Source organism: Borostomias antarcticus, assembly GCF_949987555.1.
Source record: "Borostomias antarcticus genome assembly, chromosome: 5".
Lineage (NCBI taxonomy): Eukaryota > Metazoa > Chordata > Actinopteri > Stomiiformes > Stomiidae > Borostomias > Borostomias antarcticus.
In genome coordinates, this window is record NC_140238.1 from 666,167 (window position 1) to 684,221 (window position 18,055).

Genomic DNA, 18,055 nt, shown 5'->3' on the forward strand with positions numbered 1-18,055 from the left:
AGGAGCACAAATACTGCCTTATTCTGGAGGTGCACGCGCGATCTTGACCAGTCCTAGTAAATGCCTGTGAATGCACTTGCCAAACTGACTTTTCAAATGTATGAATTGATGTTGCTGTTTTTGGTGTTTTGTATGTATTTATTTTTGTGTGTTTTTTGTATTATGTTTTTTTGGTGATTTTGTGTAAGTTAGGGTGGGCTGTTTTTTTATGTTAGTCACTCTCTTAAAGATCTGGCTATGAAAATGTCTTGAAAAATACACTTTTAATCTCAGTGAGACTAACCTGGCTAAATAAAGGTGAAATAAGACAGTTAAAGGAGTAGTAAATGGAAAATGCATGTTTAGCATGCATGTTTAGCATGTTTTAAGGTTGCTTATGATCATATACAACGGTTAAGATACAAACTAGCACTTTTGAGGAAGTCTGAGAATTACTCAAATTGCCTTCCTGTGCCCCTGCATTTAGGGTACCTAAATATATTTTTTGTGTGGAATTGTGTAGCAATTGGGTAACAATCCCATGTCTCCCCTCAGGAGGAATCTGTCCTCAGATGGTACTTCATGTGCTGTCCTCGCTCTCCTTTTGAAGGATTCAAATCAATAACCTTAATTAAAACTCCAAGGACACTGAGGTTGCCCTCATTTACAGTGACGAGGAGTAAGAAAAAGTGCAGAGATAAAACAAGAATGACAATAATAAGACAATAATAACACTAAAAGCAGAACATAAAATAGAGTGAAGTTAAAATAGGTAAAATCAATAAATTCAGCTAAAACAATTGCAGAATGTATGGATGTTGTAGGATGTATTTTTCTTCATTGAGTGGAAAGCTGTGCTCCTTTATTTGATTTGAACTTTAATGTCAGAGACCATATTTTACTCACCTTTTTAAGATATACAGTACCTACAACCAAAAACTGTACCACACCATCTAAACACCCACTTCAATGGATGGTCCATGTCAAGGAGTGCTATACTGCTACTGCTATCTGAGAAACTGGATTATGCATTGATCACTATCTCCAGGTTTTTTAAATTCAAGTTCAATACCCAGTTCATTCTCGGCTTGCAATTTCAAACTAGAAATCTGCCCCTGAATGCATATTGTGACTCTGTGCCAAAATTGAATGGGTTCTAAATTGGCCCATGCTGCACCCCTCCAACCTCCATAATCCTAGTCCAAAAAAAGGAGGTGAATGGCCGGCCTGGCCCTGTTTGGGCAGTTTGTGGACCCGCCCCGTGATTCAGATCCACTTCAAAATGTCCTGGGTTCTAAGATCAGCCATGCTACACCCTTCGACAAAGTTTTGTGAAAATTGGTCCAGTAGTTCTTGCATAGTCCTGCTAACAAACAAACACGACACAGCGCTGTCTTCTATATACATATCTGATGTATATAAAAGAATATAAGAGATGGGTGTAAATATTTGATGTATATAAAATAATAGGAGAGATGGGTGTAAATAGTTGATGTACCTGTATATAAAAGAATGGGAGAGATGGGTGTAAATATTTGATGTATATAAAAGAATATAAGAGATGGGCAAGTCAAGACAAATGCATATACAAGACTATATACAGTACAGTTATAATGTGCAGTGAAATGTTATTGCTAATAAGTTATTGCTAATAAATGTTATTGGTAATAAGTAGACAAAAGGTAATATATTTGTGAATGTAATCGTGAATGTATGTTTTTACTGTGCTCTAGTGAAACACTTGATTCTACTAACATGAGAATGCTATGGCTAAACATATTTTAGCGTTGCCTTTTAATTACATAGTTGAACTACAACTCCATCTTCACCGCAACTTAGAATAACGATGTTCCTTCTCACTCATGCATATGCAGAACAATAGAAGACAAAACTAGTATAATTTAACTAAATGTGTTGCATTCTGCTCGCTTGCTCGTGCTAATACTGGCTTGCTCATGCAAAATACACAAACAATGCAGACTAGATGTTCTTGTGTAATAAAGACGAATTGCTGATTAGAGAAAACCTACCTTGTTTAAATTTATTTTGGCATAGGCATCCATAGGAATAGGCATCCATTGTAAATGTTCCCATCACACGTGTCTACTGAAAAATAATCTACTTTGCACCTGTTAGATAGTTTTTTTGTGCGTGGCTGTAAGACACGGGGGTTCAAGGCCCCAGTGGGGATGACTTTATGGGACTTTACTCCAAACCTCCACACGTTCATCCTTTCACTCCAATCTTTTTATCCCTTACCTTTGTCCAGAAACAGAAGTTGAACCAATTGCAGCAAAATAGCTAACATTACAGGAATCATCAGTGTAACTGCTTTAGCCACTGACCGCTACCATTAATGTTATAGAAGCTGCTGCTAGTTGTTGTGAGCTCATGAGCTAACTGACTATCCCGCTCTCATTGTGCTGGATTAGCATTGGAAGCATTGGAACTGATGTGTCCAGGTGACAAGACCTATCTTAATTTATCAGACATTATTTCATGTAATTTCAATTCACAGCTATTTCAGTGGCATGACTAGCTTCCGTCCTACCAGTCCTGAACAGAAACAAGCCAGCCACGCACATAAAACAGGCTGGACCTGACCTGGTTAATATAGGTCTACTTGTATCTATACACTTCATTTTACAAGCTAAACACACTGCTCTGCTCCTGACATTCAGCAACTCTACCAAAACATGACTAAATTAACTGACAGCTTGAGCTTGCCGCCTTCACTGAACCTTTACCCCCTGACTGCTCAGTTATAAACTCTCCTAGGACTTTGGATCGCGTAGGAGGTGGAATAGCAGCTGTCTTTAGAAACGGTGTATGCTGCTTCCTCTCCTCTTATTCTCCTCTGAGAGCGGAGCTTAGTTGAGCTTAGTTGAGCTTGGTCAGCCTGACCCGTATTATGTGCGGTGATCTACCGGCCGCCCAAATACGACAAAGACTTAATAAAAGACTTCTCTGATTTCCTGGCTGGTGTTCTGATTAAATATGATACAATTATTATTGTTGGTGACCTAAACGTGCATGTCTGTTGTATTTCTAAGCCACTGGCTACATTTTTAGATGTACTTGAAGCTTTTTATTTTATACAACATGTTACCGAACCCACACATGAGCTTGGGCACACACTAGATCTCGTTTTATCATAGACTGCCCATTTCTAATGTCCGAGTGGGTGATCCAGTTCTCTCTGATCACTTGCCTGTTTCATTTGATTTTATTTTGGCTTGTCACATTTCTACACAGTGCGTTTCCGCACACCGGTGTCCCAATTGAGGCGTCTTGCTCAGATTAAATCTGTTTTATCTTTTAATGATTTTGAGGGAGTGATGCAGTACATGCTTTTATTTTTACACGTTTAGACGACTGCAATGCTCTCTATGCCGGCCTCAACCAGGCCTCCATTGCACGCTTGCAGTTGGTGCAAAATGTGGCGGCGCGTCTTTTAACAGGCACCCGCAAGTATGACCATATCACTCCGATTATAGCCTCACCTCATTGGCTCCCTGTTTGTTTAAGAATTGATTTTAAGATTTTACTGTTCCCCTTCAAGTCGATACATGGGTTGGCGCCTCAGTACCTCTCCTACCTTATACAGGCTAATAACCCCCTTAGGTCACTGCGCTCCGCTGGTCAGCTGCAACCTGTAGTCCCCAAGACCCTTAGAAAAACTAGAGGTGACCGTGCTTTTTCTGTTGCAGCACCAAAATTGTGGACTGCGCTCCCTTCCCACAGGAAATCAGCCCCCACTGTTGAGTTTTTCAAATCTAGTCTCAAAACCAACTTTTACTCCTTAGCTTTTAACTCCCTTTGAGTTCTGTGGTCCTTGTCCCTGTTCTGCTGCCTGTGTGAGACGGCTGGGTTTGTTTTAGTTCAGCCTTACTATGTTATTTTAGCCATATCGTGTTTCTATTTTGCTATAGGCCTTTTGTGTTTATTTTATCTATATTGTGTCTTAATCTTAGCTATAGGCTATTGTGTTTTGTTTTTTTGGTCTGTACAGCACTTTGGTGATTTGACTTGTGATTTGTGAAATGTGCTTTATAAATAAAGTGGATTGGATTGGACAGAAAACATGATTCTGGAGAAAAAAATAGATTTATTCACTTTTCCCATGTATACTGTTTACAGTACCAACATTTTCATTCATTTCATCAAGTTTGCTTATCAGTTATATATATTCCATTTTAAACTATAAAGAGGTACACATCTCATCTTTTCAGGAAACAGAAGTATTTGTAGACAATTTCTTAGATCAAACTACAGTAGTGCACAGAACACAATAGCGGCTAGTCAATGTTTACATCCATTTCTAGACCTTTTATGATGCCCAGAGCAGCAAATGTATTGTTCAAACAGTATTTCATTAATCAACTTTATGTTAGTAGTACAGGTGCACATTGGACATGTTAAAGTATATTAGAATTAACTCAACGTGAAGTGGAAGCATGATTCCCAGAATAGATTAGATAAAGTGCATCACTGCAGCCATGTTCAATATCACTGTTCATTTGCATGTTCAATAACACTTCAAAACACACCCAAAAGTCAGGCTGGATGGCATTTCATTGTCACGTACAGAGGGTTTTTAAATGAGGGGACTTACAGGGTTTTTACAGTGATATGGCGTTACATGTATCTACAGAGTAAAGACTGGAACTTAAAGAGAATAGGAAGAATCGTTTTTGATTGTTGGCTCAGCAGAGGACACTAATTACTGTGACACCAATTTCAATGAAAATACATACCAGAATGTAAATAGGAAACCAGGCGACTTGCATCCAGTCAAAATAAGTTAACGTTAGTCCAAAAATAAAATGAACAGCTTCCACCAGTAGCACTAATCTTCTGGCCATTAACCAAGAACACAAGATCAAAGCCAAAAACCCCAAACAACTCTTGTGAGACGAGTCCAGACATCTCAGCAAACTCCTCCAGTCCTGTTGTTCAATGTGCAAAAAGTGACTTTCCTCCCCCTCCTTTGAGAAATTCTGACATCCATCCATCCACCCATCCATCCATCCATCCACCTATCCATCCATCCATCCACCCACCCACCCACCCATCCATCCATCCACCCACCCACCCACCCACCCATCCATCCATCCATCCATCCATCCATCCATCCATCCATCCACCCTTCCATCCACCCTTCCGGCCACCCTTCCGGCCACCCTTCCATCCACCCTTCCGGCCACTGGTCTTTCCGTCTAACCTTTCATCAGTCCGTCTGTCCATCATCCCGTTATATAACCCAGTGTTCTTCCTCACTGCTGAGCGCATTCTCCAGGCTGGGTCTGAGCTTCACTGCCGTCAGAGACGCTGTCTCTCTTCTGCTCTATAGGAACCTGTGGACACAGTCAGAAGAAGATCTATGTTTATGACCAATATCACAATAACTCATCATTACTATTAACAATCATTCATATTAATAATCATATCTGTTTGAATTTTCACCCCAAATAATTTAATAAAATGACTGATGTTCATAATACAACAGGTTACCCCCCCTGACAAAAAAAATATTTGTTTTGTAGAAGTAACCCTAAGATTTGGCCACAAGATGGCGATCACAGCCCATAGAACTGGTATGTTTTGAATAAACCCATTACTGTATATCAGTACAATATCAGGTATCATGATGGGTATTTCTTAATCCACATGAAAGCCTCCATAATAAGGCTAGGTCACCGTCAGTCATAACGCAAATTCAATCTTAGTGTCTCATCAAAGGACCGTTCCTATTTTTCCTTGTCATAAATATTTTCTCAGGTCGCCTCAAAAGCCCAAACCAAAGTGGGCTATTTTTTCGAAGGACAGAAACGTCAACAAACTCATCAAACCACTTTGGTTTAACTCTGGAATATGTAGAGAGTGGGTCGTATGCCCACCTCCCTTCTCTGTAAAGCGCATTGTGTTGCCTCTGGGTATGAAATGCGCTATACAAATAAAGCTTTGATTGATTCGATTGAAGTCTACCTGCTAAGGGCCAGCGACCACACGGCAGCCCAGATCACCTAAGGCCTGGTCTGGCCTCTTGATCTAGCCTCTTGATCTGGCCTCTTGATCTGGCCTCTGAAGTCAAATCCCTGTAACTCTGCCCTCAGTCTGGCTAAGAGGCAGCTGGGCCCCCACCTGTCACTCCATGTCACTTGTTAAGCCATCAGCTGTAGGTCAGCAGCCACCACAGCTCCGTACCATGCTGATACTACCGTGGGAAATGTAGTCCAAGTCTTGTTGGCCATCTTAGTTCACAAGATGGAAGAGATTCAAACTGTACTTTTGTCATCTTGGACAAAAGCACGCTTTCTTTGCTGACAAGTCATTGCTTTCATAAGTATTTTAAACAGCATGTCTTTCCTGTGTAGCAGTCAAAGCCTTTGGTTTTGTTTTCCTGCTTCAATGTTTGAAAATGTTATAGGAATGGCTTTTCTTCTTAGACGTGACTTTACTGTTAAAATCACCAATAAAACTGTCCACCGTCCCCCAGCAAGTTTGGTTATATTGCAAAAGAGAAGCAACACAATTCCACCCCTCACAACACACCTATCTGGAACAACACATGCATCCTATCTGGAACAACACATGCATCCTATCTGGAACAACACATGCATCCTATCTGGAACACATCTGTATTCTTTGTGGAAGGTTAAGAGGTGTGATAATAAACATGTAAGACAAGTTATAGTAAAATATGTTTATCCAGATTATTTTAAAAGAAAATATTTGTAAAATGTTTGATGCATCCACTACTAAAATGACAAGAACCAGATATATCTCCTTCCCCATATCACCGGACGCCAAGGAAAACCATTTTAAAATTCAAAATAATTTTTTGCATTGCATATCCATCTAATGGGCTCCACATCTAAGGTTTAAGGTGGAACACGATGACTGTCATTTTTGTGGGAATTATTTTAAGCATTTGTTTCAATGCTCGCTGAGGGTGTTAATTGAGACAAAATAATTCCTGGTATTTTACCTATTTTTATCAAAGTAATTATTTGTAGAAACAATGTTTTAACAAGCGTGCAGGTGAAGGAATCCCAGCGTGTTCAGGGGCAGATCAGTACCTGACTGAGGGCAGGAGCGTCTGCATGGGTAATTGCTGTTTGTGCTGCTCTGCCCTAGCGCTGTGGTAATTACTGTTTGAGAGGCAGATGACTCCTTAATGACATGTTTGGACTGTAAACACAAAAAACAGCTCCCACAGCTGAGAAAGGAGCTGACTGTAGACACCCAGTGTGTGTGTGTGTGTGTGTGTGTGTAACTGTTCTACCACATGTGAGCGCAGCACCAAATGGCCAGGACAGCCCCTTGCATAGAACCAGAGACACACACACACACACATAGTGTACCTGATAAAAGTAGTGCGATTTGTAGTTGATCCACTTCTTGACATCGGTCCTGTCCCCGACGGAGAGTGAGCGGACGGAGGCGTTGGAGGCCGAGGCCGCGGGCATGTCAAACTCCACCTCCAGGTGGCGCTGCAGAGAGTCGGGCACCTCCCTGTCGGAACCCAGCTCCAGACGACAGAAGAAGGTGTGGGGATGACCCAACGCTGGGGGAGGGGGGGGGGGGGAGACGTGTGGTACTGTATTTTAATGTGTTATTATAGCGGCGACGACTTCAGAGCTTGGTAAACATAAACCATGTAATTCCTGAACTTGAAATCCACGTATATCATACTTTTTACAGTTTTTCGAGTGTGCCCATAGCTAGCAACGAGCCAGGGTGCGCGCGCCGACGTTATTGACAGAGAACTCTGTACTGCACAAAACAGAAATATTTTAACCTGTACTAGTCAGATACATGCCAGGGAAGCCAGGAATAGGGCTAAACATGACATTCAGTGTCCTTATCCTTTAAGATAAATCTCAGCTCAGATATGACCTTCTTTTACACAGAAAATTCTAACTTTCAAGGACACACAGAGGCACTCTCAGTGTATGGCTGCTACTATGAGCAGCTAAGGAGACACAGCAGTGTTTTCTATGCACCATCTGGATCACACACACACACACACACACACACACACACAAGGCAGGAGACAGACTACAGGAGGGGAACAGAAAGAAGAGAAGACATGCTGCGTCTTTCTTTCTGAGGGGAAGACGAGGAGAAGAAGGGCAGGCAGACAGACAAAAGGAGGGGGAGGAGAAAGAGTGAGAGTGGAGGGCAGGCTTGGCAGAGGGGGGAGAGAGAGGGTGAGCGAAGAGAAGAGGAGATAAAGGGGGAGAGGCCACAATAGAAGGAACTTCCCTTTGGGTTTGTGAGGTAACTAATGGTGACAGCTATGGCTTTGTCTAGCCAATCGGAACACAGAACAGGCAGCCATGCTGACGGGCTATTGAAAGGGCCTGGAGGGACAGGCATTCTAACAGACATACCAACAGAGGAGCCAGAAAGACACACACACGCACACGCACACACACACACACACACACACACACACACACACACACACACACACACACACACACACGCGCACACACACACACACACACGCAATTCCGTTGCCGAGTGTTCGGCCAGGACTATTGACAGAGCCCGAGCCTGAATGTGACGGCAGCAGATCAGTGTTTCTCATCTCCCAGCCCGGCCCTGTCAGCAGGGTGAGACAGAGACCACAGACACACAGGACACCCTGTCAGCAGGGTGAGACAGAGACCACAGACACACAGGACACCCTGTCAGCAGGGTGAGACAGAGACCACAGACACACAGGACACCCTGTCAGCAGGGTGAGACAGAGACCACGGACACACAGGACACCCTGTCAGCAGGGTGAGACAGAGACCACGGACACACAGGACACCCTGTCAGCAGGGTGAGACAGAGACCACAGACACACAGGACACCCTGTCAGCAGGGCGAGACAGAGACCAGGGACACACAGGACACCCTGTCAGCAGGGTGAGACAGAGACCACAGACACACAGGAAGGACAGCGATGCCAAAGCAAAGGCTGGAGTACCGGCTAGGCTGGAGTAACAGGCTGTACAGTAAAGTAAGCAGCCAGATATCAAGGGTCATTCTTGGACGCAGACTTTGATGAAAGGCAGAAGTAAAAGCTGCTGGAGAAAGTTTTGTAGATGATGAGGGCTTTCCCGCCTAGCTTAGCTGCCCCAAAATTTTACTTCAGTTGGTCTTAAAGGACAATGCTCGTTTTTGACAACCTGGACCTTATTTACGACATATTATAAGACGTTTGATTCACCGAGATCACTTTGGTGTAGTTCGGAGGCCTGTAGAAGAAATGTACTGGCGCAAGCCAGTATATCCATGTAATGGCGGTGATCGGGGCAACGAGAATGCAGCTACTAAAAATCTATTTTCTGCCGCTAAACAGTTGTTTTCATCAATCTGTCTGGATGAATCGCTAGTTGTGCTTACATAGAGAGCATAGGCCTGTTGTGGTATTTTCCATGCCTCTGTAATATGATCTTTAGAAACGTCGTTAGACACGAAATAGCTTCCTCACTTGCTCCAGCACGCATGCGCACAGCGTGCTGGAGCAACGATTGCGCGCTGTGCGCATTAGTGCTGGAGAAAGTGAGGAAGCTATTTCGTTTCGAAAGACGTTTCTAAAGATCATGGCATGTGAAAACCACAACAGTTATGCTCTATGTAAGCACAACTAGCGATTCATCCAGACAGATTGATGAAAACAACCGTGTCGCGGCAGAAAATAGATTTTTAGAAGCTGCATTCTCGTTGCCCCGATCACCGCCATTACATGGATATACTGGCTCGCGCTGGATTTTACATTTCTTCTACAGGCCTCCGAACTACACCAAAGTGATCTCGGTGAGTCAAACGTCTTATAATATGTCGTAAATAAGGTCCAGGTTGTCAAAAACGAGCATTGTCCTTTAAGGGAAAATGTTTATATCGGCAGAATTGATTTGTGAGTCTTCGAGCTGTATATGAGGACCTTTGCTAAGAAGAACTCATGAAGGGGCAGCGGTCCTTACCAGAGTTTTTGTCGGGTAACCGGCTGATCCTCCACACCACAGACTTGAAGGCCTGCTCGTACTTGGCGGTTCCCAGCGTGACCCTCATGACCGGCTCGGACCCGGGAGTGCTCGCCGAGCCGAAGCTGGCGCCCTTGTTCAAGCGGGCCTTCAGGGTCCGCTCGCCCATCACTCCCTCCCGTCGGAAGTTCTTGGCCCAGATCTCCGGGATGGGATACCGCACCTATGGATCAGGAAAGACACGCAGGATTATCGTGGCATTACGCGCACGCTTCCATAGGTGCTCTGCTCAGTCGTGACGTAGGATAAAAACAAAACAGACAACTAATTTACTGACATACTGTTGTTAGTTGCAGTGGACTTAACCAAAATCCTTGCAAGACGCTCATTACCATCATCTAAGTCATTTATAGCAACACGGCAGCATTACTGTGACCAGAGATTCCAGTATAGACCATACCGCCACATTCTCGCAGGGGATGAGGTTGAGCGCGTCTCGATTGGATGAGAAACCCTGTGACATCAGCAGCCAGGACTGGAGCGTGACCTCGGCCCCGCGGACGGAGGCGACGGTGCGCAGCGTGAACGGGAGGGTCTTCTCGGCGAAGACCGTGCTGAAGCGGAGCAGCTCGAAGCGCCGGCGGGGGGGCGGGGTGAAGGTGACGGCGCGGTCCGAGAGGAAGGCCAGCTCGTCCGCGTGCTCGCCGTGGAGCTGGCAGTTGCGCAGGCGGATCCATCTTGAGGTCGTGTTGGGGATGATGTCATGTCTGGACACAACCTCTTTCCCTTTGACCTGGAAAAGTTACACGTTTATCTACACATTTTAATATCAAAAACTGTTTCCAAGATCCAGTGCAATGTACTCTAACATGTTTCTACTAACAAAGATCAATACATTGAAGCATGTTTCTACTAACAAAGATCAAAACACTAAGGTTCTACTGTACATGGCCGTTTGAATTTAACGAGTGAAATGGAGCGGCTGCCAAAACTGCGCAACTGTCAACACTGTGGAAGAATCTGTCCTTATCACCTAACGAGCAGATCAGGTGGTATACCCTCTCCTGAACCCTCCCCTGAACCCTCTCCTGAACCCTCTCCTGAACCCTCTCCTGAACCCTCCCCTGAACCCTCTCCTGAACCCTCTCCTGAACCCTCCCCTGAACCCTCTCCTGAACCCTTTCCTGAACCCTCTCTTGAACCCTCTCCTGAACCCTCTCCTACCTGAACATCGTTCAGTCCCAGCCTGCAGCCGGGAGACCCAGTGAGGAACGCCAGGACGTGCACGCGCGTGATCACCGACCGCCTCAGGATCCTGCCGTCTCCTTCCCCAACCGTCCCGTAGAACTCGTCCCTCACCTCCACCTGCACCTCCTCGTCCGAGAGCCCGCCCCCTATGGGCGTCGTCGGACTCGGTGACCCCGCCCCGACGGCCAATGAAGGCAGCCTCCTCAGCAGCTCCACCAATGCGTGCCGGAAGCTCAGGTAGTCATGGTAGCAGGTGGTCCCCAGCTTCACCAACTGCTCTCTGATTGGCTGGTGCGTGACGGTTGACTTGGGCTGGATGCGCCTCCTCTCACGGTACTGGACCAGGTCCACGCTGAGGGTGTGGACTCGGCCCGTCTCCTCATAGCTCTGGAGACGGTGCTCGGACGCCTCGTGCCGGGGGTCCAGTCGGAGGGTCCGGAAGGGTTTGTCCAGCCCGCGCTCGTAGAAGAGCTGGAGGACTCCCTCGTTGGACAGACGCACATAGATGGGGCCCCAGTGACGGGAAGACATGATGTTCTTCTTCTCTGGGATGCGGAGGAGCATGGGCCAGCCCTCCTGGGGGGTCATGTGATCGGGCTGGTAGGAGGTCTCCTCCTCCCTCTCCATCTCATCTTCCTCCTCTTCCAAGGGGTCGTCCGGAAGAGTGGGGCTACCTGGGTGGTCCGGGTCGGAGATCTGGAGGTTCCTGAGCTGGTTCAAGTCCAGACGGTCTACGGGAGGGCTGTCAGAACCCACCCTTGGTCCTCCTGCTCTCTCTCCCTCCCCCGAGGGTTCAAACCCAGAGGAGAAGAGAAGAATGGACTCCCGTTTGAGAGTGTGGGATTGGAAGAACGGCGAACTGAAGGAGAAGGCACATGGAGGACTCTCCAGGTGGGTGCCGTTACTTTCCGTCGTCGACCTCACTTCCTCTTTATGGCCCACTTCCTGTTTATTGTCAAAGTAGGAGCTGAACGGGTTGATGCGAGAGGGCTGGATATTGTTGAACTCTTCATCCAGGAATGGGTTCTTCTTACAGTAGGGGGTGCTATTCTGAACAAGCGAGTCAAACCCGATCATTCTGGAACCATCTGGAGTCAGATCCAAAAGATGGCGCTCGCAACTGCCATTTTGGTTCCAATCCTGGTTCTGTTTCTGTTTCCACATGGGGGAGCCAATCACGTTACTGTTGGCATCTTGGAGAGGGGCGTGGCTGATGATGTCCAGCTTCATGTTGGACAGTTTCCCCAGGCGCTGCCGGTGGGGGTGCTCCTCATCCTCGTCGAAGGTCACCCAGGTGGAGAAGCGGTTCGTGGCGGTGGTTTCTGAATGGCCATTGGTGTTCTTGGCGTTAGACGTCCAGCTGATAGAGTCCATGTCTATACCCTCATCCTCTGGGAAGACTGAAGAATCTGGGGAAATAGGAAATATATCAAAAACTAGTATTTAAACATGTGAATGTATAAATATAAAAAATGTTTTTTATAAGGATGTATATCTTTGTGATAAATACGTTATTCAAGTATCTGCATAATTCCGATGATGTCATTGTTGCATGCATAATAGACAACATCTGCCAAGCTGTCAGAGCCTGAGAGAGCGCTAATACTGTAAAAGTGAAAAACGTATTTTAAACAGATCTTCTCAGATCTCTACCTGACTACATGAGTCAGTGTGATTCAAACGGACAGAAATAACATGTATGAGTGTATGGAGAAACTCCATTACAAATTGACTGGGCAATACACACAGACCACACACAACAGCAAACTAATCAATGTTTTAATGACATTTTCAAACTACAACACACCCACAGGCACCTAAAAAAGTAAATAGTGACTATTATAAGATTATGCAAGATTGAAAAATATTATGTTATTAAGTAATTCTTACATAGAAGTGGGTTGTTGGTGGTGTGGAGTAATTAGTTGATTATTCATTATACATGCGTTTGATTTTTTGTGATAGGTCACTTTGACTACAGTTTTCCTTTAAGGGAAGAGTACTTGCTGACAACTCCAGACTGGTTTTGAATCTGTGGTATGTGGAGGATGAGTAATGTACAATGTTCATTTTGTCGTAAATTACTGTACTTGCTGGACCAACTGACGTGAATACTGGACAGCTGGAGAGGCCCAGCTATGCAAGTTCAAGTTGAGAGAAAAATGATATGGAGGAAATGAAGGGAAAGGAGTATGAGGTTTGGACTCTGTACTTTAACTATAAGTCTGCATTTACCGTGTCAAGCACTTTTTACTGTTTTTCTCTGAATAGGCGTTGTTTTCAAATTAAGGTGGGCTTAACCTTTTCACAAGGGAATTGCATAACAGGGTGAAGTTATGCTTTCTGACAGAGTTAGTGTGCTGTATGCATAATTGCATGAAGTGTGTGTGTGTGTGTGTGTAACTCTGTGTAAGCATGCTTTCTGTATTTTTTGTTAGAGTGTCACAATAGCCTTGCTGACTAAGCGGGTTGGTGTTTGGTGGCGTCTGTCTGCCGGCACACACTGTCCTGAACTGGGTTTGCTGCAGGGCACACTTCCCCAAACCCAACAATATAACTACACACTTACGTCAGCGCACACAGAGTAAGCAGACATAACAGTCCATTTGGTGAGTTAGAAAGAGCCTCTTCCACTCACATAACTGAAGAGCACATTATATTCACACAATATAGAAACTCATAACATGCATGAAAAAATTGCATGTGAAGAAAAATTCTAAGGCAATCATGGTTATATATCTGTATCTCCAGCTCAGGACTAGTAGGTTCACATTGTTCTGATTCAATACTGACCTTCACCAAACACATACAGAGACAGGGCGGTCTTTAAACGTGGCCTTGACCTTATTGGCTAACTGTTACTGCCTCTGGACTCTTTTTGACTTGTTTTTAACTTTGAAGGGCTCGAAAGCTCCCGTTCATCCCTCTTCCTGTCTCTTCTGAAAGGATCCCCGCTTCGCCTGACAGGAAATACACCTCTTCACCTGTTGCTAGGCGCCGGTGGTCTGCATGTCCGTCCCCCGTGTGTTACTGGGGTAACAGAGAGTTACGGGGAGGGAATGAATGATCTGCCTCAGAGCACAAGTGAACCAGGCTGAGGGCTGCTTGAGGTGGCGAAACTAGCGGTTAGGATAAACAAGAATGCAAGTGCTGAACACTTTATATACACACACACACACACACACACACACACACACACACACACACACACACACACACACACACACACACACACACACACACACACACACACACACACACACACTATTGATATGATATATTGGTTTATTTCCTGTGTCATGCACCAACAGGTGCCCAGCCCACATGGGCTTACAAGACACATTACTACAGTAAATTACATGTACAATAAATCCAGAGAATAAAAACGTAACAAAATGAAGAACAATCCATTTTCTCAAGCTCAGTTCATACATACAAAGTAGTCTGCCTTTTTTCCCATGCTTTACAAATGAACTCCACCAAGCGGAAAGTACCTTTCCTAAAGCATATATCAAGTCTTTTATTATCATCTAGCCAGAAAAAAATCATCACAAATAAATGACATTTTATGAAAAAATACATCTCGTATTTCAGCATACAATGGGCAATAGAAAGAAAGTGGATTTAATTTTCGATTTCCTTCAAATCACATAATAAACATAATCTTTCAGCTTCAGGAGTACCGACAAATCGAGCAGTTTCCATGGCCAGAGGGAATGTTCCAGAATGGAGCTGTGCACAAAGATCTTTGGTCTTTTGATAAGTTTTGTGTAACATAAGGTTCTGGACTGTAATTATTTTTAATACGACAAAAAGTTCTTAGTTTAGGTTTGTACCATATATCAACAGACCAGCTTTCTTTATATTTAAGAAACATCTGATTCTGCATATCAGAAATATTATCGTAATCTATTTAAATAAATAAATGATGAATTATTTGTAAAGGATAAAGATTTTACTTCGCTGATCCAAGGGAAACCATTGGCCATGTAATAATTAAATATTATTTTAGTGATCCTGTGGTCAGACATGTTTAAAAGTCTATTCCAAAGACGCAAGACCTCACATCTATGTTTAATATTAGGAGGGATCCATCCCATATCTCCATTAATAGCCAGGATCGGAGTGAGGTTATGGACTCCGAGAAATGATCGAATTGCTCTATTTTGAATAATGTCAGATCCTACCTTTTTATGGAACCCCCACACACTCAAAGCATAGTCTGAAACAGGACATACACAAGATTGATATAATTGAGTGTAAGTGTGGTATCCTAGGTCCTTGCAGGCTTTGACTTTATTCAATACTGACCCCAAGGCTCTACCAGCAGAATCAGTTAAAACTCGTATGCCTTCCTTGAAGGTCAAATGTCCGTCTAAAGTCAGGCCAAGATATTTATATTGTTCAGTATATAGCAGATCTATTGGCCCAAACTTAAAACTGAATGAAGTCCTCTTAACAGAAGGTTTCCTAAAATGAACAATGTGTTGTATCTTTGTTTACAATAAGTCTCCACTTCCAAGACCAAACAGTAACAATATTAGGCATATTTTGCAAATCTTGTTCACATTCAGCTAGTAAAATTATATCATCAGCATACAAAAATATTAAAATAGGTACACTTGCCCGCTATTTACACAGAAAACACACACACTTGTTGTGTGCTGTGCACAAACACACACCCAGAAAACAAGCAGACACTATAACCAAATAATACCCAAGCACATTGGCCAAAGCTTGCACACGCTGCACTCACGCACCATATTATAAACATAATACTTATTATAAACGTAAACATACCTGCCTCAGACTGACACGCTCTTCAGAATCCCTCCAGGAAGCACACTCAGCCAACACGGCTCTATTGAAATCAACTCAACAGGCACAATAGTCCTACGGCCTTTCAACTGTTCCACTGTTCACTACATTACCCAGGATTCTCTGGTCTGGTGCCAGGCTGTGTACCGGAATCCTGAACTAGTGTCACTGACTCTAAGCGTCGTCTTCCCAGTTTCTTCGACTGTAGCGGACAAACGAAGACTATAGGAAGCTGAGGGAGGCGGAGCCACAGGGGCCATCCTCAGCTGGCAGTGGGCGGGAAGAGGAACATCATCTTTGAGTGCCGTCGGCACCTTGGCAGAAATATGCAAACCAGCTCCGGAACATGCGGCTACCGCTGAGGCTTCCGGGAGCCTGTTGAGGGACAAGCCGGCTCTTGTTGAGACACAGGGAGGGGCAGAGAAACGGAGGCTGATGCTACCAGGACTGAGGAATGGAAACTTACAGAAGAGCTGAAACTACAAAATGGAAGAGTTGACTCATATCTGGGAGGGTTACCTAGACGACAACAGCTTAACTAGGTCTAGTTGACTCGTATCTGGGAGGGTTACCTAGACGACAGCTTAGTCTAGTTTCAGTGCACACACGCACACACACAAACACAACACAACAACACACACACAACACAACACACACACAACCACACACACACACACACCTCACAGTGGAATTCACCATTTATCATAACAAATACAACAGTATCGACTTTCCATGAGGACAACACAACACATGCTCACACACTCAAGCTCACAAACACACTTCGAAGACCTCAAAACACACATGGACACACACACACACACACACACACATTTGCATGACTAAGGGTGCTTATTGGGTTTTGTGGGGCTTTACTAAACAACTCTGTCCTAAGAACCTTGTGAAAAGGCTAGTTGGTGTTGCTAAGCAGCAGATTATCTGTATATTTCTCACCAAGGCGACAATAAATAACCACAAAGACCAGCAGTAGAGATGAGAGCTCCAAAAACATCATTAGGCTCGAGCAGCGTTTGGGAACGAAACCCTTCAGTGTCACTAGACACGGCAGAACTTTCACTCTTTCTAGCGCACCCATTGAAGCCATTCTTCATTCTTAGATGCAACAAAAACAGTTGAAGGCCGATGTTTCTGCATCTCTGGTTTTAGTTCAGCTCAAGGTTTCAGTCTGGCCTGAAGTGCTGCTCAAAGAACAAAACATGTTCTGTGAAGTGAACATTAAAAAGAGCACTAAAGCTCTGAAGAGACACTGAAACAGGTCTCCCTTCCTGTTGAGGCTCTGGTGATTACAACTCAAGGACAAGTACAAAGAAAATACTTCCGATATTGTACTACACATACTCTGCACAAAACATAACAGACCCTACATGTGAGGGGAGATTGGAACTCACCGGAAAGCAGTGGTGTGTGGCGCAGCGTGTGTGTGTTGTGAGTGTGTGAGAACGAGTTTAGGCTGATTATAGTGTGTGTGTGTGTGTGTGTGTGTGTTGTGAGTGTGTGTGAGAACGAGTTTAGGCTGATTATAGTGTGTGTGTGTGTGTGTGTGTGTGTGTGTGTGTGTGTGTGTTGTGAGTGTGTGTGAGAATGAGTTTAGGCTGACTACTGTATAGTGTGTGTGTGTGTGTGTGTCTGTGTGTGTGTGTAAGAGAGAGAGAGAGAGAGAGAGAGAGAGAGAGAGAGAACAGGCTAGGGAGAGTTCCCTGCTGGCGCACAGTGCTGTTGGCGGTCATGTGACTCCGGCGCCACGGAGCACCTCTGAGCAGAGGCGTGCAGGAACCTGCATCAGACCGCCCACTTGGCCCTGCGTCCATCTTTCACTCCGCCTCTCTCTCTCCGTTTCTCCCTTCATCTCTTCCTGTCTCTCCGTGGGTCTCTCCTCCCTCTCTACCCTCCTTTGATGGGTCTGTCTGTTGAACACTCAACCCTGTCATCTAATCTAGACGCCTTTTAATCTCACTGTCACACTTGAGTTGCTGTTGCTTCTTCCCACTTGATTCCCAGCAGATGAG

General features: G+C 44.6%; 1 protein-coding gene across 1 annotated transcript in view; it reads right to left on the minus strand.

The window, feature by feature from the left end:
- Positions 1 to 5,212: 5,212 nt before the first annotated feature.
- ston2 (stonin 2) overlaps positions 5,213 to 18,055 on the minus strand; it is a 22,038-nt gene continuing 9,195 nt past the window's right edge. The window contains exons 3-7 of the mRNA XM_084437816.1: positions 11,190 to 12,622; positions 10,426 to 10,758; positions 9,966 to 10,188; positions 7,347 to 7,549; positions 5,213 to 5,336 (exon numbers count right to left, since the gene is read on the minus strand). Of these exons, the coding sequence (XP_084293942.1) occupies positions 5,256 to 5,336; positions 7,347 to 7,549; positions 9,966 to 10,188; positions 10,426 to 10,758; positions 11,190 to 12,622 (2,273 nt within the window). The 3' untranslated portion in view covers positions 5,213 to 5,255. The remainder of the gene's footprint in view (positions 5,337 to 7,346; positions 7,550 to 9,965; positions 10,189 to 10,425; positions 10,759 to 11,189; positions 12,623 to 18,055) is intronic.